Source organism: Artibeus jamaicensis, unplaced genomic scaffold, assembly GCF_021234435.1.
Source record: "Artibeus jamaicensis isolate MK-2021 breed Jamaican fruit bat unplaced genomic scaffold, CSHL_Jam_final contig_477, whole genome shotgun sequence".
In the NCBI taxonomy this organism is placed as follows: domain Eukaryota; kingdom Metazoa; phylum Chordata; class Mammalia; order Chiroptera; family Phyllostomidae; genus Artibeus; species Artibeus jamaicensis.
Genome location: NW_026521854.1, coordinates 8,897,596 through 8,914,907, shown reverse-complemented (window position 1 = coordinate 8,914,907; position 17,312 = coordinate 8,897,596). Strand labels below are relative to the sequence as shown.

General features: G+C 55.7%; 2 protein-coding genes and 1 long non-coding RNA gene across 4 annotated transcripts; 2 read left to right on the top strand and 1 right to left on the bottom strand.

The window, feature by feature from the left end:
- The first annotated feature begins 531 nt into the window (after positions 1 to 531).
- On the top strand, positions 532 to 1,563 carry LOC119061685 (olfactory receptor 1I1). The gene has a single exon (XM_053668058.1). It carries the CDS (start codon positions 532 to 534, stop codon positions 1,561 to 1,563), a length of 1,032 nt encoding a protein of 343 aa, XP_053524033.1.
- An 8,721-nt stretch (positions 1,564 to 10,284) lies between these two features.
- SYDE1 (synapse defective Rho GTPase homolog 1) lies at positions 10,285 to 17,304 on the top strand. 2 transcript variants are annotated; one of them, XM_037162589.2, is made up of 8 exons: positions 10,285 to 10,453; positions 11,935 to 12,276; positions 12,393 to 13,037; positions 13,188 to 13,402; positions 14,068 to 14,194; positions 14,417 to 14,577; positions 15,381 to 15,606; positions 15,939 to 17,304. In XM_037162589.2, exons 1-8 carry the CDS (start codon positions 10,366 to 10,368, stop codon positions 16,340 to 16,342), a joined length of 2,208 nt encoding a protein of 735 aa, XP_037018484.2. In that variant the 5' UTR covers positions 10,285 to 10,365; the 3' UTR covers positions 16,343 to 17,304. The 2 variants fall into 2 exon arrangements, with proteins under 2 accessions (XP_037018484.2, XP_037018474.2); XM_037162579.2 differs by having other exon boundaries at positions 14,068 to 14,577.
- On the bottom strand, positions 13,670 to 15,548 carry LOC119061883 (uncharacterized). The gene is made up of 3 exons (XR_005084872.2): positions 15,459 to 15,548; positions 14,788 to 14,873; positions 13,670 to 14,690 (listed from the first exon to the last, which is right to left on the bottom strand). It is a non-coding gene; the product is annotated as an uncharacterized LOC119061883 (long non-coding RNA).
- Positions 17,305 to 17,312: the final 8 nt, after the last annotated feature.

The window sequence follows — 17,312 nt, the reverse complement described above, 5'->3', positions numbered from 1 at the left end:
GATGTTTCTCTCCCTCTCTCCTTCCCTTCCCCTCTAAAGATAAATAAATAAAATCTTTTAAAAAAATGTAAAAGGTATGTTTCTGCACATCTACCTTCCCACTACTACAGGGTTTTTCAGCACTGGTGCTCATCACCACAAATTCGAGGCATTTGCTGCTGGGAACACGTGGGAGCAGGTCAAAGGGGCCCCTGATCTTCCGGGTCCTTTGGAATCAGAGGAGTGTTATTCGCCTTGATATCCCTACCCGCTAATCCAAAATGGATGCTAAAATGACATCTTGTTGATGGAAAGATGAAAGGGAGGGAGGAGAGAAGACAGAGAAAGATAAGGGGAAAGGCAGAAAAGGAAGGAATACGGCCAGGGTTTCCTTTTAAAGTGTGTTGGGTTTCAGTTTGGGTTTGGTTCCACTTTGCTCAGTTTTTGCAAATCTTTGCTGCACTGAAGAAGCACAAAGATGTTTATGAGCAACATGCAGGTTGTCTCTGAACAACTAAGCTAAGCCTCTGAGAAGCAGATGCTCAGGCACAGATGGCCTTGTTCGGGGAAGCGGAGACCCACCGAAACACAGAGAGGGAAGCTGGAAGGATTCCATGGACTTTCACGCGGCAGAACTGGGACTCTCAGGCTTATGTCCCTTCCCTTTCCCGCCTCCCCCCGCCCCTTTTTGTTTTTCACAGTGGACGCAGGCTGCTCACGGAACCAGAAATTCAAACCGCTGTCTCTGAATTCCTCCTCCTGGGACTCTCAGAAAAGCCGGAGAATCACACCCCCCTCTTTGGGCTGTTCCTCTCCATGTACCTGGTCACCATGTTGGGGAACCTGCTCATCATCCTGGCCGTCAGCTCAGACTCCCACCTCCACATGCCCATGTACTTCTTCTTCTCCAACCTGTTCCTCGTTGATGCCTTTTTCTCGTCCACCACAGTCCCCAAGATGCTGGCAAACCTCTGGTCCCAGAGCCGAGCCACCCCCTTTGCCGGCTGCCTTGCCCAGATGCATGCCTTCCACCTGTTTGGGACCATGGACAGCTTCCTCCTGGCCGTGATGGCCATTGACCAGTTTGTGCCCATCGTCTGCCCTCTGCGCTGCTCCGTCATCATGAGCCCCCGCATCTGTGGGCTGCTGGTGGGTGGGCCATGGCTGATCACTAACCTCCAGTCCCTCGTACACACCTGTCTCATGGCTCAACTGACCTTCTGCGCAGGCTCCGAAATCCCCCACTTCTTCTGCGACCTCATGCCCCTGCTGAAGCTCTCCTGCTCGGACACTCACACCAGCGAGCTGGCGATCTTTGTTTTCAGCCTCCTCATGGGCATCAGCCCGCTCTCATGCAACCCCCTCTCTTACACCTGCATCTGCCGGGCGGTGTTCAAGATCCCTTCAGCTCAGGGCAAGTGGAAAGCCTTCTCCACTTGTGGCTCCCACCTCACGGTGGTGTCACTCTTCTATGGCACCATCTTCGCCATGTACTCGCAGCCCGCATCTCTCACCTCCTCCCAGAGGGACAGGAAGGCAGCCCTGAGGAAGCTCCTCAGCAGACCCACCCCCTTTCAGCCCTAGGGCAGAGCAGGGATTGAGCACCTACTGTGTTCCAACAGCCCAGTTGGGTGCCGGGAAGAACAGGATGCATGCTGTCCCTGACCTCAAGGTATTCAGAGTCTAATGGGGGATAGAGACATGTAAATAAGTCATTACAACCTGACAGATGTGTCACAAAGAGGTGAATGAAGAGCTACGGGAACCCAAAAGGAAAGGCACATATTTCCCTTTGATTTATCTTCCCTGAAAACCAGAGCAGCAGGGAAGATTCCAATTAGCCCTCTCTGGGGTACCAGCCTTACAGGATTGCTATGTGGCTTATACTAGTCAAACAAAGGATCAGCTACTCTCAGGTCAATGTTGTTAAAGATCGAGCATATAAACTGTAGAGCCTGGATTCCTTAGTGACTTGCGGAAGGAATTTGACAGTATCTGATGAGATTAGTTCTCTTTCAATTGTCTACAGCAGCCACCAGGTGTCACTGGCGGCCTCTTGGCCATGACTTTGGGTGGGGGTTGTTGTCAGCAACAGGACTTCCGTGCACTGCCCCCTCCCCCACACTGGACCATAGCAGACCTGACACTCACGGGGAGTGTGACTCCGTGGGCTGGCACTGGACCCCAGAATCTTCCTAAGCTCTCCAGGTGACTGATGTGGGGAGTCCATGGGCCACAGTTTGAGGCCACAGGTATGGACTAGCTCCAGAGTCCATGTGTTTCCTGTGATGTATATCACCTAACTCCAAACCCAGTATAATTCCACAGGCATGATCAGCAAGCAGATGGGGTGGCCTGGAACACACGGAGAGTTTATTATGATTTGTGTCCTCCAAAAAAGATATGTCAAAGCATGACCCCCAGGACCTCAGGATGTGATCATGGGCCCTGATCCAGTGTGACTGGCGTCCTCATGAGAAGGGAGAATTCGGACACACACACAGAGGGAGAACAGCGAGTGAAAATGAAGGCAGCGATCGGGGTCGTGCTGCGACAATTGGCGACAGACCAGCAGAGGCCGGCGGGAGAGGCTCAGAGTAGATGGACCCTCCCTCAGAGCCCCGAGAAGGAGCCAACCCTGCCAGCCACTCTGATCTCAGACTTCAGCCCTCCAGACTGCGAGAGAATGAATTTCTGCTGTGTGAGTCACCCAGCTACTGGTACTTTGTAATTCAGCCGTAGTCGATGCACATGGTTAGTTTAGGAAGGGCCGGCATCATGCAAAACCCATGCCCAGATCCATCCTCTCAAGTTCACGACCTACCGAGTGCACTGGTTCAGGGAGTCTGGGCTGCGACTGGACAGCGAGGTGAAGTACTTGAACACGTGGGCTCGTTTTCCGGCTCTCGGTGTGATGACAATAACGCACCAGCACAGGGCAAAGCCTTGTCAACACATTGTCTCATTAAATCTTCCACAGCACCACAGGCAGGTGATATCACTGCTTACTCTACAGATGACAAAACTGGGTCCTGAAATGGGAAGCTGCTGCTGAGTGGTGTCCGGGGGTGACTCAGAGAACCCACCTTGGAGGCCCAGGTCTTCCTGGCACATGATATTTCTGGAATTCAGTGCCCAGGCCAGGGGCCTTCAAACTGAGGCCCCCTGAGCCAAATCCCATTTGCAGCCTGTTTTGGAACAGCCTGTGGGCTGAGAATGGCTTTTATATTTTTAAATGATTAGAAAAAATTAAAGGAAGAAAACTATCCTGTGAGGATTACTATTATATAAAATTCTAATTTTAACACTAGTAAATAAAGTTTTGTGGGAATACAGCCAAGCTCATTTGTTTACACGTCATCTGGGACTGACTTTTCTCAAGCCACAGGCCGAGTCAAACAGTCTCAACACTACGGCCGGCAAAGTCTAAACTATTTACTGTCTGGCCCTTCCCTGAGTTGGCTGACACATTCTCTACAGAAGAAGCCTGTACTCATGTCGGTCATGAACCAGAAGCATCGACATCAAGGGGAGTTCGCTGAAAACGAAGGCTCAAGGGCTCGCGCAGACCACTCACTGAATCGTGATTTCACCAACAACCCCAGGGGACCTACAAGAGCCTTCAAGCTGGAAGGTCACAGGGATAGATGAGGGGTGGGAGGAGGTGTAGAGATGTAGGACCCAAATAGGCCATCAGTTCAGAGATTTGACAAAACCAGATCTGAGCGTTTTTTTCCCAGTCCTTACCGTGTTCCGGGAGAGAACGGTGCCAGTCCAGGCCGAGCGCTTAAGAATTACGGCTACAGTTTGAGGAAATGGCCACCAGGTGGCGATAGTGCCACTTTATTGTACAAAAGAGGATCTGGAGCTCTTTTCGGAAACTTATCCTAGCTGTGAACTGGCCCAGTTCCACCTCAGGTGATTACACCCCAGGTGTCGTCCGCCCTTGGGAGGGCACAGCATGCGCTGAGCTCCCATGGTGGGAGGAAGCCTGGGTTGTTCAGAGAACCAAGCAACAGCGGGAGGGAAGTGAGGCGGGCAGGGGGCTGCGGAGGGGGCGGGCAGCCCTCACTGCCCGATTGGTCCACAGGGTAGAGGCGGCAGTGAAAAGGGTTAAGCTGGGATACGGGGAGGGCCTGTGCAACAGAACCAACCCGCTAGTGAGCCATACCATGGGTTAGGGGTCAGAAAACCTTTTCTGTAGATAGCTAGAGGATAGCTATCCTCAGCTTTATGAGTCATGCAGTTTCAATCACAGTCACTCCACTCTGCGGTTATGGAGCGGAAGCCACCATTGACAATACACCAAGGAACAGGTATGGCTGAGCACCCGTGAAACTTTACATACACTGGATCTTGAATTTTATAACACTTTACACGTAATAAATATAGTCCTTTTCTTTTACTCTTCCATTGAGAAAATGTATTGGTGTCATCAGAAGGATTCAGAAAGATTTGCAGCTAATACCTGCCTTCTACGTGTTCTTCTCTCCCAAAATGTAGTGATAAAGACTTGTAGCTTTTTTTTAAGAAGGTAAAAAATACTGTAGAAATAGATCTTCTGAAGGTGGCGCCACAGGACCTTTGCACACACTGCTCCCCCTTCCTCACTCCCTCCCAGAGTTAATGCCACCTTGACTTTGAGATTTCAGTGCAAACCCCACTTCCTTGGGGAAGCCTCTTCTCACCCTCTCCCTGCCCCAGAGACATCACAGGCCCTACCGCACTCATTATCACCTCATTCTCCTCATCGCATCAGTGATTCTATATTCATTTGTGTGACTCTTTGATGAATGTCTATTTCACCCACATGACTGAGAGCTGGGAGCTGAGGCCGTGTTCTCATTCATCTTGCCCAGCTGTGTACCCTCACACTTAGTACAGCAGCCTCTCAAAATACATGTCTTTGGTGAATGAATAAATGAACAAATTGACAAATGGATGGATGGATGGTTGCGAGTGTTAGGATGCAGCATAATGGAAAGACTGTAGGATGAGGATGAGGCGACTGGGTAGGCTGGGTTGAAACAGATGCCAAGGTCAAGTTGCTGTGGTATGTGATGTAAATCCTTTCTCCACTCTCCAGCCTCCGGGAAAGTCTGTCGCACATCCAAGAGCCTTAGTGAAAGCAAGGAGGGAAGCAGGAGGAACGGCGATCTCACAGTAGAACTGTTTAATTCAGCAGTAGCAGGAGACCATGGGAAGACAATGGTCTAGGGGTTCTCCAAACCCTCAGCAGGGTGTTGGGAGGGGTTTGAGCCAATTTATCTAGGTCGGAAGGAGCAGAGTACCCCTGGCCAGAGTTTGAGTACAATAAGACTTCTTTTTCTCCATATGGGATTTTATTGGGTGACTCAAAGCAATTTTGGAGATTTAGGCACTGTAGCTCAAAGAGGGAAACTGACTACCACAGGCCACATGCTGAATTTGGGAGGGGGGATGCCAGTCTGGCCTAGTGTGACCCCGAAACGTGAACCCTCTCTCTCCATCGTGATTGGATGGCCTCACAGGTGGGTGACTTGCCCAAAGTCACACTGCAGGTCGGGACAGCTCAAGGCCTGCCCCAGGTGGCGGGGGCGTGGTGGGAGGTAGGAAGATGGGGCAAAAGGTTGATTGCCCGTTGGAAGTGTACGCAAAGCTGCTGCTGGCAAGGCAAAAGGAAGGACTCAGTGAGAGTCCTCGCATGCAAGGTCCTGGAGGGGGCGCTCCTACTCCCAAGTGTATGTCTGCCCAGGACTCGGTGGTCACCACCATCTCTGTGAACCTGCACAGTGGGAGGCCCCCGAGACCACCAACAGGTTCAGTGATTTGCTGGAAGGACTCGCAGAACTCAGCCAAGCTGTTATACTCACGGTTTATCACAGAAAAAAATAACACCTTAAAATCAGCAAAGACAAAAAGCACCTGGGATGAGGTCCAGGAGGGACCAGGCACAAGCTTCCGGTGGTCCTCCCCACAGAGTTGGGTGGGTGGTGCTTCATTCCCCCAGCAGTGACGTGTGACCATACGTGTGAGGTACCACCGGCCAGAGAAGTTCACCTGAGTCTTCGTGCCCAGGGCTCTCCCTGGGATGTGGCCACCACACCGCTTCCCAAGGGCCGCCACAATAAAACACCGCAGACTTGGCGGTTTAAACAACAGACAATTATTTTCTCATAGTTTTGGAGGCTGAAAGTTCCTTCTGAGTCTCTTCTTGGCTCACAGAAGCCGTCTCCCACCTGTGTCTCCACGGGTCCCTCCTCCTTGTGTGAGTGTGTGATGGGGCCCTACTCCCCTCTGCTTGTAAGGAGGCCAGTCAGGCGGGGATGGGGCCCACTCTAAAGACCTCATTTTGATGTGGTCACCTATTTAAAGACCCCCATCTCCGAATACACTTAACATTCTGGGTTCCTGGGGGAGGGAGGTTAAGACTTCAACATATGAAGTTGGGGGTGGGGGACACAACTCAGCCCCTAACAGTCACACAGACATAGCTGACCACCCACGTGGCTCACCTTAGTTACTCAGTCTCTGGGCCCTCCAGAGGGCAAACGGATACAGTGTGGCCAAGGCACCCCCTGAAACTCACACTGCTAGCATAACTCTCTGTAAGCTCTTTGTATTCTTTGTATACTCTCCCCAGGTATACGGAGGGCTTAGAGGCCACCCCTCAAGAGCCAGCAGGGGCCAGACCTTTCTTTGGAATGTGCAGGAGAGCCCAGAGACACAGGAGGGAGAAAGGAGAAGCTGGGAAATGACCTGGGGTCCCTGCCTCCCTGCCCACCTGAGGCCACTTGTTCCCAACAGAGTAGCCACATGAGCACCCCAGTCCCTGCAAGCAAGGCCCCAGGGCAGCTGTTGGCCTGGCTGCTGGGACTGCAGGTGGCCCGCAGCGGGATGTACCCTGGGGCCTGGCCCCGCAGGACAGCCCAGCAGGCCTGCAGATGATGAAAGGAAAACACAGCTCGGTAACACCCTGCAGCTCTACTTCAGCTCCACAGCTGCCTGGCTGGGCTTTTCCAAGGGTCACAAGGAGGCTCTGTCTAAGATAGGCCCCACTGCTTCCTGCCTCCCCGGTGACACCACATCCTGCCTCAGGAGGCTGCCTCAGGGTGACTGGACCACCCTCTCTCCCTCCAGCTCCCCAGTGCTGACCCGTGGACATCTCTGGGCAGCCTCCTCTTCCTGGGTGCTTCCGAGGGCTGGCTCCCAGCTGCAGCACTCACCTCTTTACCCTGGAAGATGCCAGGGGCCGGAACAAAAGGGAATGACAATGCAGGTGGAAGCTAGGACTTGCTGGCCATAACCTTCTCCACCTTCCATTCCCCAGGAATGAAGGACCTGGGAGGCAGAGACAAGGAACTTAGTCCACACACACACACACACACACACACGCCCCACCCTGCAGCCATGAAAACCGGGGGAGCTAGTCTTCCTTTTGGCCTGAGGAGGAAACTGAAGCGAGAACATCTGCATGCTCTGGGCCCCCAGACGCTGACCCTGAGACAAAGATTCAAGTGCAAGTAGTTTATTTGGGAAGTGACCCAGGAAATGCTGGAATGGGGGTGGAGAGGGAATGAGACTGGAAAGGGAATGAAGTTGGTCAAGAGTGTGTTGATATGCAAGTTCCCACAGTGGGCAGCCGACCTCTGGGGGTCAGTGTGGAACATACCCCCCAGTCATTCCCACGAGGGGGAGGGGCCGGCACACTTACCCACTGACCCCGTCGCCCGCCATGGAAACGCAGAGCCCTCACTCAGACTCGCCAGGCCCTCCACCTGCATGTCCTCTTTCAGCAAATCTCGTGTGTGCTGGCGGCTGGTCTGTGTACCCATCAGGGACCATAAGCACAGTACATCCCACCTGCAGCCAGTGAGGACATTTGCAGGAAAGAAAACACACACACACGGGCTCCAAAATCCAAACAGCAAGCACCAGAATCCAGATGAATAACAGTGCAAGTGTCCCAAAGTGGGAAATTTAGCATCATAACCACTGCATTGTATGTGGTTTGTAGATCATTTGTTCTCACTGATCAAAAATGTCCACCCTTACCCGGCCCTGACCAGGTGGCTCGGTTGGTTGGAGTGTTGTCTCATGCACCAAAGGCTGCAGGTCCGATCCCCAGTCAGGGCATATACAAGAATCAACCAATGAATGCATGGTGGAACAAATTGATATTTCTTTCCCTCCTTCTCCCCGCCCTTTTCTCTAAAACTAAATAAATAAATAATTTCTGATTGCTGAGAAAGAACCACAGCCAAGTGTGAACTCTATGAGCTACAACTAGCCAAATAAATGTAACAGACAAAGTACAGAAAACTTCCCAAAAGGTGTACCTTGAAAAATAATAAAATTGATATGACATGTGGCTGCTTTCCCATCATTTGATGTGGCCTGGGTGGGGCCAGGGGCCGCTCTCACCTCATACCAGTCTTCAGTTCCCCTGAGGTTCTGGGGCACCCGCTGGGATCCTCTGCCTTGGACTTGTGAAGAGGTTTTGTTTTGAACCCCAACGTCTCTCCCCACTATCAGCAGCTGCCTCAGAACCACCTGGGCAGGGATCTCATGGGACGCGCTGAGCCCTCTCCAGCCTGACTCCTCCCAGACACACACGTCCCAGGGAAAAAACGGAGCCGTCCTAGACTTGGGGGACACTCCCAAACACATCAACATACACACAACGGCACTCCCAGAAAGAGAGAAGAGAAAGGGACAGAAAGAATATTTGAAGAAATAATGGTCAAGAAACTTCCCAGCATTAATGACAGCTATAATCTGCACATCTAAGAAGCTCAAAGAACTCAAGTAGGATAAGTACAGAGATATGCACTGAGGCATTATAAGCGAACACAGCTTCTCCTGGCCAGGCCTCCTGGCCACTCTGTCTGTCCAAGACTCCATCACCTGGCACCTGACCTCCTGCCTAAACAGTCAGCAGTGAACCAGACAGACAAGCATCAGGTGGAGACTCAGTCTAGACGGGATGCAGATAAACTAAGACAAACCAGAGCAAACTACTACTGGTACTATTAAGTTCAAGCTGCAACAGGTATTCCAAGAAATGCAGAGGTGTAATCATAACTAGATGGTGGTGTGCTGCCAGGGAGGGCCTCCCAAGGAGGCTCCATTGGAACTCAAGGATGAGGAAGGCTTCTGAGGCAGAGGGAGCTGCCTGTGCAAAGGGCCTGGGGCAGGAGCCGTTTGATGTACAGGAGTCCCAGAGACGAGGCTGAGACCAGCACTGAGGACACCAAAGGGGATGACACCAGAACTTGGTTGGGCTGGATTTCACTTGTAGGAATCTGGACTTTATCCTAGGTGGGGTGAGCAGTCACCAGAAGACTGTTCAGCCGCAGGGGGGGGGGGCGGCAATCTGATTCCAACTTTTTAAGTCCACTCTGGGCGCTGAGTGGAGAATGGAATGTAGGGAGGTGGAGGGTTAGATTTCTCAAGACCACCACAAGGATCTCCCGTCCCACAGCCTCTTGCACAAGGTCATCTTGACACGTCACCAGCAGAGAGAGATGGGTCTATGTCCCCTCCCCGTGAAGCTGGTTCTTGAAGTGACACTGTGATATTCGAGGGTGGGTGGGTCAGGAAAAGTGATATAGCTTCTGCCCTGTTCACTTGTGGAGCGGTGTGTGGCTGTGTGAGAAGCCCGCCTACCTCCCAGGTGGCGCGTCAGTGTCCCGCGCGCAGCTGGCGGCAGTTGCGGGCCTGTGCGTGCAGTGCCTCCGGATGCTTCGGACCCCTAGCCGCTGTGTCACCTCCAAACCTCGGGGTCCTTCCCACCGAGAGGCAGGGACGACCCGTGTCAGCTCTGCCCCGCCCCGGTTCCTGAACCGCGGCATCCGTGAGCATCGTGCAATGTCTGCTCGACCACTGCATTTGGGGGCGATTCTTTAAACAGCGGCAGTAACTGGAGTTGGGGAGGAGGCGGGCACCCGGGAGGCACCCAGGACACCAAGGAAGAGCGGTGCCTCTGGAAGGGGCGATGCCAGGGCTTACAACAGGTTAGAGCAGCGGGTGGGGCAGAAGGGAGAGGTGCAGGATCTGTTTTGGAGGTAAAGCCAAGAGAACCAGTGATCACCAAGGAAGAGCGGGAAAGAAGGAAGACGAGGGCCCGACGTGCGCCACCATATATCCCTATAGGAGTCGGAGCCCAGGAAGGCAGCCCAGAGCCCCCTTCCCTGCCCTCCCTCCAGGGCGACTACAACTCCCAGCATCACTCGCTCAGGCCTCGGGAAGGGGAAAAAAAAAAAAGTTTGGGCCAAGCATTCCCGGAATGCGCTTCCTGCTGGCGCTGGGCGCGGGGCTGTCCGGGCGGGGCGGCCGGGCGGGGCGGCCGGGCGGGGGGCGGCGCAGCCGGACCCAGGGCGCACTCGGCCCGGCCGGGGCCCCAGCATGGCCGAACCACTGCTCAGGAAAACCTTCTCCCGCCTGCGGGGCCGGGAGAAACTTCCCCGGAAAAAGTCGGACGCGAAGGAGCGCGGTGAGCAGGACAGGGGGCCGAAGGACAGGGCGCCAAGCCCCGCCCGGTCTGGAAGGTGTCCCGGGCCCGAGGAGAGTCTGCTGGAGGGGCAGGGGAAGCCCCTTGGAGCCCTCTGCGGGCTGGAGTTGGGGATCCGGGGCGGGAAGGGGTCCTGGAAGGAAGGGACTGTGGGGAGAGGGGCGCGGACCGTTACTTGCGTGTAGCCTGGGATGCCAGCGCTGCGGACTCCTTGGGAGGCCCTGGAGGGGGCCTCGCCCCTGACAGGAAATGGGGCCAAAGCGGAGAGCCTCGAGAGTGGAGGGAGGAGGGGATGGGAAGCTGGGACACTGGAGCCCAGTCACTGCACGAGGCACCCAGAGCCCTGGAGACCCAGGATAGACGGGGGAGGAGGGGCGCGCTTCTGCAGGAGGCAGAGACCTGGCGCATTCATCACAGTAGGCAGCCCTCATTCCCCTCTCACCTATTACCCAATGATTGCACTTGCAACAACCTTAAGCAGCCCCAGGAAACTGTCCCCTTGGTACAGGTGGGGAAACTGAGTCACCGAGCGGTTGGGTAATTTGCCCGGGGTTAGTTAAGTGACTTGAACAGCTCTTTGGACTATGCTCCTAATAGAGGCCCGGGAGAGAGTCCTGGGGGCTGGAAATCAGAGGTGAGGGAGGAGGGAGTCCGCCGGCGAGCAAGATGAGACCTTAAAGAAACGGGAGCTGCGTAGGGCAGGAAGTCCGGGGAAGGCAGGAGTTAAAGAAGAGAGGCCAGATGACTCCTGGATCTGACCTTCCCTCAGGCCCTCCCCAAAGATCCCCAGAGTAGAGAGATGGGACTGGGTGCCCACGCACAAACACACACAGGAAACAGCCTGGGGTGTCGGAGAGGGGAGGCGCCAGGGTAGTAGTGACCACAGGATTCTGGTCTGGGCTGAGATGGCCCGCCCCCCGCAGGGGTGGGATGTGGGAGACAGCCATGGTGGGGGCACAGGGGAGGGCATGCCACAGGAAGGCAGAACCTTGTGCGCCCGGTCGTGCCTGCTCCTGTCTTCCGAGCAAGCAGGCCGGCGTCCACTGGGCGCTGTGTGCGCGATCGAACACGGGGGTCCAGGAAGTGCTCCCCACGCCTAGCTCTCTGAAGCTCCCCTGGAGAGAACATCGGATCCCCCCATGTCACAGGACAACACTGAGGGTCAGAGATGGGAGGGGACTTGCCCCAAGCCACCCAGGGAGAAGGGGCAGGGGCAGGGCACTATGCCAGGGTTAACTGAGAAGGGTGGAGAGTTGGAGCTGGGAACACAGGACCCCCTGGGGTGGGAGGCAGAGGGACGTTAGGGATCTCGGGACTAAGGTGGAGTGCACTCTAAGCTGGTAACCGACCCCATTCCAAACAAACATCCCAACTGCTGCTGGGCTGCTGCGGGAAGAGCCTGGGCCGGGGCTTCTCTTTTGTGGGACAGGGGGGCTGGGTCTTACTCCCTCGCTCTCTGTCAGGACACCCAGTCCAGCGCCCGGAGCCCAGTCCTCCAGAGCCAGAGCCCCAGGCCCTCGAAAGGTCCCAGGCTGGAGCAGAGGGGCCCCCCAGCCCTGAGGCATCTCGCAGTCCCTCACGGGGAGCCTACCTGCAGAGCCTGGAGCCCAGCAGTCGAAGATGGGTGCTAGGCGGGGCCAAGCCACCAGAGGAGGCAGCTTTGGGGTCTGGGGCACCTGGCAGCGGGGAGCCTGCAGGAGAGATCTGGTACAACCCCATCCCTGAGGAGGACCCCAGGCCCCTGGCACCTGAGCCCCCAGGGCCACAGCCAGGCTTGGCTGAGCCGCAGGGCCTGGCCCCACAAGGTGAGCACAAGCCTCACCCACCCACCCCCATCCCAACCCTCCTCCCTGGCTCCCCAAGATGACCACAGGCCTCAGCCCCATTCCATGCTGAACCCTGAGGTCTGCTGTTCTCACAGGTGTGGCCCCTGCCAGCTCCCCAGCCAAAGCCTCTCGAACCAAATCCCCAGGCCCTGCCAGGCGCCTCTCCATGAAAATGAAGAAGCTGCCAGAGCTCAGGCGGCGCTTGAGTCTTCGAGGCACACGGGCTGGCCGAGAGCGTGAAAGGACAGCCCCCGCTGGCTCCGTCATCAGTCGTTACCACCTGGACAGCAGTGTAGGGACCCCTGGGCGGGCGGCAGTGGCCGGGGGTGCCCGGGGCCTGCGAGCCGGGTACCTCAGTGATGGTGACTCACCAGAGCGCCCAGTGGGGCCCCCGTCGCCCACCGCCTTCCAGCCCTATGAGGTGGGCCCATCAGCCCGAGCGCCCCCTGCTGCACTCTGGGGCCGCCTCAGCCTGCATCTGTATGGGCTGGGGGGTCTGCGGCCGGCACCTGGGGCCACCCCGAGAGACCTCTGCTGCCTGCTGCAGGTGGATGGGGTGGCCAGGGCCCGCACCGGGCCGTTGCGTGGAGGGCCAGACTTCCTGAGGCTGGACCACACTTTCCACCTGGAACTCGAGGCTGCCCGACTACTGCGAGCCATTGTGCTGGTGTGGGACCCTTGTGTACGGCGGCACCGGCCCTGTGCCCAGGGCACTGTGCTGCTTCCCACAGTTTTCCGAGGTAGGATGCATGGCCCTGGGGAGAAGCGGTGTAGGGTACAGGATTCAGCCCTCCTCCAGAGTGCCCAGGGCGCCATGCTCAGGGTGGGAGTGTGGCTTGGAGTAGGAGGCCAGGGCACAGGAGCCGACTCAAGTCCCCTTGTGTCTTCAGGATGCCAGGCCCAGCAGCTGGCCGTGCGCCTGGAGCCCCAGGGGCTGCTATACGCCAAGCTGACCCTGTCCGAGCATCAGGAAGTACCCAGCACAGCTGAGCCCCGTGTATTTGGGCTGCCCCTGTGTCTGCTGGTGGAGCGGGAGCAGCCCCCAGGCCAAGTGCCCCTCATCATTCAGAAGTGTGTTGGACAGATCGAGCGCCGAGGTCTGCGGGTGAGCCTCTCACCCCACACCCCAGCTAGCCCCCAGACCTCAGATCCATTCCCCAGGACACCCAGGACACAGAGGCCAGGCCTTGCCCCATCCCTACCCTACCTGGGATACTCTGAGCTCCAGTCCCAGCCTAGACAAGGTCAGGAGGCCCCCCCTAGACCACAGTACCTGTCCCGGAACCTACAGGTCATCCACCCACTTAGTGACACAGGATCCCAACCCTCTGGAGCTCAGAGTCTCAAGGCACAAAAGACATGACTCCAGTAATAAGTTACAAATGTAAGATTGTGGCTGGGACAAGAGTGAAGAAGCTGGGACTTAGAGCAGGACTTCACCTGCTGGCTGGGGTAGTCAGGGAAGGCATCCTAAAGGAGGTGACAAGTGAGCTGAGGACTCCTGTCAGAAGTTCGTAAATCAAAGGATGTGGGTATCAAGACAATTGTGATCCAAGCAGAGGGTTTACAGGTCCAGGTTATCCAGACAGCCAGGTGGGAACCCTATGACAAGTGTCAGAGGAGCAGGAAGGCATCCACTGAGGCTACAGCTAGCCCCCAACCTCTTAGCCAACTGCCACCCTGAGCCAGAACTCCAGCCCCTTCCCCAGTGGGCCCTGATCAGTCTGTGGCCCCAGCGAGAAGCCACCCCCCCTCTGCTCCCACACCTAGGTAGTGGGGCTGTACCGTCTATGCGGCTCGGCAGCTGTGAAGAAAGAGCTTCGGGACGCCTTTGAGCGAGACAGTGCGGCTGTCTGCCTCTCTGAGGACCTGTACCCCGATATCAATGTCATCACTGGTCAGCATGCCTCTTCCCCTCCCACCTCATATCTGCCTGCTCCTGATTCAACCCTCACTTCATGGCAGTCCCTGTTGCTCCTCTGGGACCTCACCTCTTCTGTCTGGCCTTGTTTTCACCTTCCTGCACCTGTCCTCCTCTTCCCACACCCCCAGCCCCAGCTGACCCCTCCAGCCTCAGAAGCCAAGGTTGCCCTGACCAGAGTGGGCCCTGTGTCCACAGGCATCCTCAAGGATTATCTTCGGGAGTTGCCCACCCCACTTATCACTCAGCCCCTCTATCAAGTGGTGCTGGAGGCCATGGCCCGAGGGCCCCCGAGCAGGGCTCCCCCCAGCACTGAGGGTACTCGTGGGCTCCTCAGTTGCCTGCCGGATGTGGAGCGGGTGAGTTGGGCCCGGGTAAGAGTGGGTGGGACAGGGAGTGGGCTGACATTAGTCGAACAGTTCACCCATGCCTGGGGCCAGTGATGGCCATTTGTGGCGTCAGAAAGTAGATGCTAAAAAAAAAAAAAAAAAAAAAAAGAAAGTAGATCCTATTAGTATCCCTACTAAATAAATGTGGAAACCAAGACCCAAAGCAGTTGAGTGACTTACCCAAGGTTGCACAGCCAGATCATATCAAAAACGCAGGCTCTAGCCATGGCTGGTGTGGTTGTGTCTCAGTTGGTTGGAGCATCATCCTGTAAAGGAAAAGTCACAAGTTCAATTCCCTGTCAGGGCATATGCGTAGGCTGTGGATTCAGTCCCCATTTGGGGCACCTACAGGAGGCAGCTGATGAATGTTTCTTTCTCTCCCGTCCCTTCTCTATAAAATCAATAAACATGTCCTCGGGTGAGGATAAAAACAAAACAGACTCTGAAAACAGATCTGTCAACATACCACAAGGAAGGTTCCTGGTTATAGGATCCTGGACAAGACCGGACCTTCTCTGTGCTGCAGTACCCTCATTTATAAAATGGGATTAATACCAACCCTTCCTAAAATACAGAAGTGTGGGTTCAAGTTCAAGGTTTGCCATTCCAAAGCTGTTATCTTTGGTCTCCCCTCCAGCAAAATGGGATCATAATACTAATACCTAATGGTTAAGTCTTAGCTCCGTCATCTCCCAGCTTTGAGACCTTGAACCTCAGTTTCCCTATTCTGAGGCGCCTAAGTCTCCCTCATGCCTTCCCAATTCTTTTCTCAGGCCACACTGACGCTTCTCCTGGATCACTTGCGCCTGGTCTCCTCCTTCCACGCCCACAACCGAATGACCGCGCAGAACCTGGCAGTGTGCTTCGGTCCCGTGCTGCTGCCGGCGCGCCAGGACCCAGGCAGGTCCCGCATCCGCACCTCTAGCCCGGGCCTTGCCAACACCGTAGACTTCAAACGTCACATCGAAGTTCTGCACTACCTGCTGCAGGCGTGGCCAGGTGAGTCCGCCCTGGCCGGCACCGCCAATCAGAGCCAGGCCTTCGAGGGAATGCTTTCTCTGGCAGCCAATGAAAATCTCGGGTTTCAAACGAGCCACGCCCCTCATCAGAGTAAATAGTTCAGGTCCAACCAATCCATGCTTGATGCTGCCTCTTTACATGCCAATCAGATTGCCTAAAGCAACCAGCTTAGCCAATGAAGTCGTGATCGGTCGGAGGCTTTGCCTTTCAACCAACCAATCAGGGGCATGGTTACCTACGTAGCCAGTCACAGGCTTGGCTTCCCCTCGCTGTGCGTAATGTCATCACAAGCCCTTCCTCTTCCTCCACAGATCCACGCAGGTCTCCAGAAGCTCCGGGCTTCGACCCGTACCCGCGGCCCAAACCACAGCCCCCGCTGCACTTGCCGCTGGCGGCTCCCGAAGTAGTGACTCGCCCCCGCGGCCGGGGTGGTCCCGAGAGCCCCCCGAGCAACCGCTACGCTGGAGACTGGAGCGTTTGCGGGAGGGACTTTTTGCCCTGTGGGCGGGACTTTCTGTCCGGGCCGGACTACGACCACGTGACAGGCAGTGACAGTGAAGAAGAGGATGAGGAGGCGGGCGAGCAGACCAGCGCCGCCGACTTTGAGGATGATTTCGAGGCGCCCTTCAACCCGCACCTGAACCTCAAAGACTTTGACGCCCTCATCCTAGACCTAGAGAGAGAACTTTCTAAGCAAATCAACGTGTGCCTCTGAGCCTGGTGGGGCAGGACCCCGGTTGCTAAAGGCCCGGCTTCAGATAAGGAGGACCTGAACTACAGAAACGGACCAGACCAGTCTGTCCGGCATAGCTCCTGGTTGCTGGGGAGTTGCCTAGTGACCGACCAGCCAGCCAGATGCTGAGGTTCATTTCTCGTTTCCAGTGCTAAATTATTTGGGTACTGGTTGCAAAGGCCAGGGACTGGATATTTTGGGACGAGCTGTTTTGACTATCTTCGCTAAGTACCAAGGGCTTCTCCCGCTTGCTGGGCTGGCCTCTCTTGCCTCCCCTGTACTGGGGAAACACCAGTTAATGTGAGCGTCACCCTGGGATGATGAGAGACCCCCACTCCCAGTCGGTTCTTTTGCTGCTGCCGACCAAATCAGTATTAGCTTTGAGCACTGCACTCTGCTTCTCCCTCCCTTGGAGGATCCAAGGACTCTGAGGAGGCGCTGTTTGGGGCGGGGTCAAGAACAGCCCCTACCAGACTCCAGCTGGGTAGGGACAGCCTGGAGCTTATAGAAAAACAGCTGTTCCCCCACTCTTTCCCAGGGAAAACCCCCACAATTGCCTCAAACCAGCTGGCCCCTGCCTTCCCCAATTCTTCCTCAATCCTTAAAGAAATTGAGCACTTACGAGACCTCCCTCTTGGAGGGGCCCCACCTGAAGTGTCAGGCTGGGGTCACTTTGGTACGGAACGTATTTATTGCCTCCATGCATGTCTGCGTGTGAGGATGAGTGTGCATGGACACCTTTGCAGCAGGCGTGTGGGGCTCTTTCAGGGACCATGGCGGGGGGTGGGGGGCCGGCGGGCAGGGTGGCCTCACAATGCTGAGCACCCTGAAATCTCCAACACTGGTGTCTCAGTGGGTCCCAGAGTTCCAGTGGGAGAGTAAGGTCCCCTCCTGTCCCCCCCTCCCCCTCACATCTTTGTGAACAATAAATCAATATGCATAGGTTCTGGGG

Coding starts and splice junctions, on each gene's coding strand:
- LOC119061685 (XM_053668058.1), top strand. CDS start 532: ATGGCCTTGTTCGGGGAAGCGGAGACCCACCGAAACACAGAGAGGGAA.
- SYDE1 (XM_037162579.2), top strand. CDS start 10,366: ATGGCCGAACCACTGCTCAGGAAAACCTTCTCCCGCCTGCGGGGCCGG. Junction 10,454..11,934: donor GTCGGACGCGAAGGAGCGCG/GTGAGCAGGACA, acceptor GCTCTCTGTCAG/GACACCCAGTCCAGCGCCCG. Junction 15,607..15,938: donor CCTGCTGCAGGCGTGGCCAG/GTGAGTCCGCCC, acceptor CTTCCTCCACAG/ATCCACGCAGGTCTCCAGAA.